The following is a 5324-nucleotide window of genomic DNA, read 5'->3' as shown; positions in this document are numbered from 1 at the left end:
ACTGTTTTAAAGTCTGCTTTCCATTTCCTTGTGACCATCGAGGAGGCCTCTAAACAGGTAGATGGATTGAAGCTTAAAAGGCATGTATTTTAGGTTTACTGGAAACAGAGTCAGCTGGACTCAGAACAGAATGGCTTTGAATCTTCTTTGTTTCGTTGAGAATTAGAAACCCGCGTGATGAATCCTCCTTCTGTCCGCAGCACACCGAATATTGACCGCCTGGCAAACGAGGGCGTGAGGCTCACCCAGCACTTGTCAGCTGCTTCCGTATGCACCCCGAGTCGGGCTGCCTTCCTGACGGGCCGGTACCCCATCCGATCAGGTGCGACAGGGCAATGCAAGGACAGTGTTGTCTTTATGTCATGCTTTCTTCTTCTTTATTTTTTGCTACTCTTCGTAAGGATTCTCAAAAGGTCACTTCTGGTATTAAGAATCTACTTGCGAATGGGGGTCGTGTTGTTTACCTTGACGCTATACAGCGTAAACAGGTGGGTCTCTTGCCAGGGTCCACCAAGCCTGCTCGCCTGTGTGCATACAACGAAGGGTTTGGGCTTCTGGAGAGCAATATCCCAGCTGCTTGTAGGATCTGCAAGTACTTGTAGTCAGAGCCTTCAATATGTTCCTTTTGTCTTCAAGCTAGCAGAAAGCATGTCATAGTTCCAAGAAAAGTGGGTCTGTCCAGTGTCCGGGCATGCGATTGGAACCAGAAGAAGCTCTTGAGAAGAACATGGAAAAGAAGGAGACTCATACATTTTCTCTCTCTCTCTCACACACACAAGATGATGTTGTAGAATCAACATTATGGATATCAATTTTTATACTCAGCTACAACATATTGAACCTTTTATGATGTAGAAGTTACCGATATTCCCAATCCCTAAGTTTCTATCCATCTAAGTTTCTACCCAAGTATAGAGACGTCTACATAGGACCTCAACTTCAGAGGAGGGTCTGGAGGAGACATGGGTTTCTCACCATGTAGCAAGATGGGATCAAAGTTCTGCTCCGTCAAATTTTTATACACACACTAACATCTATACATATATTTATAATTAATTAAAAGATGTAACCACTTTTCTTGAAAATGATAGGTAGGCTTTTGTCTTTTAGGATTTGGCAAAAGGCATCCTTTTTAATGTACCTGTTTCTGTTGAGAATGGAAAAACAAGAAGCAGATTGGATCACAATGCTATTTTAACATATTTTGATTTTTTTTATTGGTTGTGCATGGTTGTGTGATGCCTTTCATTTATAGGTTTATTCTTGGTAGTTGTAACATAAGTAGGACATATGCACCTCAAGGCACCAAGAGTTCCAGTGGTCGAGATGCAAAGAATAGTTCAGTGAGCGCTGGAAGCCCATAGGGACCTCTACAGCATCCGAGGAAAGTCCTCCTGGATGAAGTTCCTTGAAATGTGAGGAGTCAGGAGGGAGGGTGTGCTCAGCAGAGGAAGTGGCACACATAGACAATGCAGTCAGGCATGAGTGCGCTAGGCGAATGAGGTAGCCACAGCAATAATCAGTTGTCTCAGATTACCAAACACTGTGTAAACTCCACCCCAGATTTAGATTTCAACAGAGGGTGATGGACGGACAGTAATGAGGTTTGACCAGGGGAGGGACATGGGCTGGAAGGGTTCTTCAGAAGATGCCTGGGAGGGTGGACAGAGATTGGCTTGTGGACATCAAAGCACAGCCCAGCTGAATCTCTGCTCGAAAGCTATGGCGTTGGAGATAAATATCCAAACCGTTTACCCAGTTAGAGTTATCAGGACTTGACATGGGATTGGACAGAAGAGGTGACTCTGAGTGAGAGGGAGGATCCCAAAGGAATTCATGGATTGGGTGGCTGGGGAGGATTATGGTGTCCTTGGTTGAGGCAGGTTTGAAGTATGATGACCATGGACTCTGTGTTGGTCATGTTGAGATTTGGGCTCCTAAGTATAGAGATGTCTAGGACCTCAACTTCAGAGGAGGGTCTGGAGGAGACCTGGGTTTCTCACCATGTAGAAAGATGACATCAAAGTTCAGAACCAAGGTCCAAGGATATCATCCCCAGAGTCACATGCACGGTTATATTTGAATTTTGAATCATCAGTGCCTAGATTTTAAGTACAAGTATGCCCCGTGCAACATGGGGGGCATGCCTGTACTAAGAAATTATTCATTGTTCATATGAAATTCCAGTGTGACCGGGCGTGTCGTGTATTGAGCTCGTGATCCCGATCCCCACAGAACATCCGCGTCTGGCAAATGTGAGGACAAGCTAAGTAGAGGCAAAAAGGCAAGGGAACGTTCGGGAAAGAACAGCACGGTGGGGGCTCAGTAGGAGACACTTCAAGGAGAGGAGGATGAATCCTGGGGTTTGTCATGACTGTCAAGAAAGAGGGACTGTGGGACTCATGGGGTGCTTCCTCCTGTGCCTTCAGGAATGGCATCTCGCTTCAACCTGAACCGCGAGCTCACCTGGCTCGGAGGCTCGGGTGGTCTGCCCGCCAATGAGACGACTTTTGCCACACTGCTGCAGCATCGCGGCTACCGCACGGGGCTCATAGGTATGGGACGCAGGACTCTGAGCTCGGAAGCATGCTTGTGCACGTCCCCTTTCACTGGGACCGAGCTTCCCCGGGACGTCAGCTGGACCCACTCCAGCGACCTCTTGCTGTGAGGACACGCGTGGGGTAGGGATTTAATGCACGATTACCCAGGACCTTTAGTATCTCGAGCAGGGTATTGGAAGAATCACGGGAACCAAAAGCAAATGGGCTCATCCATTGCTATCACCAAAATGGAATATTCTGTAGGGGGCGAGGTGGGGGGTATACTACTTTTATGACATCATTACTAGCAGAGAAGTGAGTGCGTTTTTATTTATTTTTATTATTTTTAAAATTTTTTTAAAGATTTATTTATTTTGGAGAGAGAGAGCAGCAAGCAAAGGGGTTTCTACTGCCCTGTTTTAGTCTGAAAGATGCAGGGTGTAGGGAAAGCAGTGTTGGTGACAAATATGGGAACCTTCTTAGCATCCTCAGGGAGGTGATTGGGGTACCAAGAAGATATCCCCATTGCAAGGGAGTGTAAGTCGTATTTAACTTTTGCTAAGTGAAGCCCACGTTCTAGAAACAGGTAGATGTATCTGCTGCCATTTTGTTTCTCCTGCAGGCAAGTGGCACCAGGGTTTGAGCTGTGCCTCTCGGGGTGATCACTGTTACCACCCCCTCAACCATGGGTTTGACTACTTCTACGGGCTGCCCTTTGGCCTGATAAGCGATTGTCAGACGTCCAAGACACCAGAGCTGCACCGCTGGCTCAGGATCAAACTCTGGATCTCCACGGTGGTGCTCAGCCTCGTCCCCCTCCTGCTCCTCATCCCCAAGTTCGCCCGCTGGTTCGCCGTTCCGTGGAAGGTCATCCTCACCTTCGCTCTTCTTGCCTTCCTGTTTTTCATTTCCTGGTACTCCAGTTACGGGTTTACTCGGCGTTGGAACTGTATTCTTATGAGAAACGATGATATCATCCAGCAGCCGATGCGGGAGGAAAGAGTGGCTTCCCTATTGCTGAAGGAGGCACTTGCCTTTATCGACAGGTATGGAGTCATTTCCGGCCCGATTCCATGCATGGGAATTTTGTCTGTGTTTTGGAGAAGTCGGGTTCATCTTGGGGATATGGGCCTTCGTGTGTGTGCGTGTGTGTGTGTGTGTGAGTGCTCACGTGCACGCGCGATATTTGCCATATAGTAGAATCTCTACTTAGAATAAAATTGAATGTTAAATTTCCTGCAAATTGTAAACTCTGAAATGGTAAAGAAATATATTGTGCTCACTCTTTTTCATAAAAACGAATCCTTATGCTTTGATCCGTATCACTTCAATATGGATTGGGATCTAAATGGATTCAGTCTTTGGGATTGATGTTGATTTTGGTTTGCCTTAGAAGCAGCCCGAAAATCCTTCTGTGTCCATGAATAATGAGGGAGTGATTCTATGTATAGATACCTATTTTGAGGTTTTATGTGTTCAATACAAGCCACGTGGGCATGAAGGTAATGGTCTCCCGTCTTTGCATACCAGCTCCCTTCTAGGTTACCAACTAGAAGCAGATTGAGTTGTGGGTGTGGATGCTCATTGACCTGGTGTGTATGGGGTACAGGGGAGTGGATGGAAGAGGAAAAGGTATAACTCTGTGGGGATGATGCGTCCGACAATGGGATCTCATCCATTCATATGCTTTGATCCTTTGCTCTAACACAGTGGTCAGAATGCAGTCACTCAACTCTGCTTGTCACTCCCATGGGCTGTCTTTGATAGAACACACCCAATCTCTATGCCCTTCCCCCTTTATAATGCCCGGTTGTAAAAGCATGTGAAGGAGGAATCTTAAATGGCTCCATGGGACATTAAAATGCAGAACACAGCAAACAAGATGTATTAGCATCTTAGCTCCTTCTATCTTGCTACCTGTGATTCTGTGCAAGCAGCCTCCTGGCCCAAAGTTAATGCCAAAGCTCCAGCCATCACATTTACATTCCAGACAGCATAGAGGAGGAGGAGGAGGAGGAGGAAGGAATGAAGAAGTCTTTCTTCAGAAGACAGACTGCAATCACTATTTTGTTGCTAATGCAAATGTCCCGCTATTCTTTCTTCCTACTCACGGCCTTTCCGCTGATGTCCTGCTGTGCTAGTTGTTAATCTCCTGAGTGATATTGGTCATGTGAGGACCTAGACAACCTCTGTCAACTGTTGCGAGATCTTTCAGCTGATGAGGAATCCTATCCCAGGGGAGAAAACGCCTTTGTTTGTGATGATAACTCAGTTCACATTTCACCCCTTAGGTATAAACGCAGCCCCTTCCTCCTCTTTGTGTCCTTCCTGCATGTCCACACTCCACTGATCACCAAAGAGAAGTTTGTGGGGCACAGTAAATACGGACTCTATGGGGATAATGTCGAAGAAATGGATTGGATGGTGGGTAAGTGTCGAGAAAAACAATCTAAAGTATCTGATGCATGGGCTAGAGAAAGTGAATGCATCCTGGTTGCTTCAAACAACGGACAGCCCCTTGTGGATCTTGGGCAGTCGGCAAATATTGGTTCCAGGGAACTAATTCAAGATCTGGCTGTAGGTGCAGCAAAATCACTGACTATTCCCCCCCCAAGAAAACAGTCACAATTATAAATATGGGATTTTCCCGTCTTTAAAATTAAGACTCATTGTTCAAAATGGATGAAGTTGCATTGTAAAAGATACTGCCCTTCCCCATCATTCTGATGGATATAAAAGGAAATGTGTTTTTCCCATTAGCTCATTTTTTTACGAGAAATGCTT

General features: G+C 46.0%; 1 protein-coding gene across 1 annotated transcript; it reads left to right on the top strand.

The window, feature by feature from the left end:
- Positions 1-177: 177 nt before the first annotated feature.
- On the top strand, positions 178-5117 carry LOC145720021 (arylsulfatase H-like; the record flags this gene model as incomplete). Its single annotated transcript, XM_081811661.1, has 4 exons — positions 178-322; positions 2430-2555; positions 3163-3586; positions 4832-5117. Coding segments are annotated over exons 1-4 (981 nt in total), but the record flags the coding sequence as incomplete, so codon positions are not given.
- Positions 5118-5324: the final 207 nt, after the last annotated feature.

The sequence above is a fragment of the Leptonychotes weddellii genome, unplaced genomic scaffold (genome assembly GCF_054177405.1).
Source record: "Leptonychotes weddellii isolate Sample4059 unplaced genomic scaffold, ASM5417740v2 HiC_scaffold_9230, whole genome shotgun sequence".
In the NCBI taxonomy this organism is placed as follows: Eukaryota; Metazoa; Chordata; class Mammalia; order Carnivora; family Phocidae; genus Leptonychotes; species Leptonychotes weddellii.
This window is presented reverse-complemented; position numbering and strand designations above follow the sequence as displayed.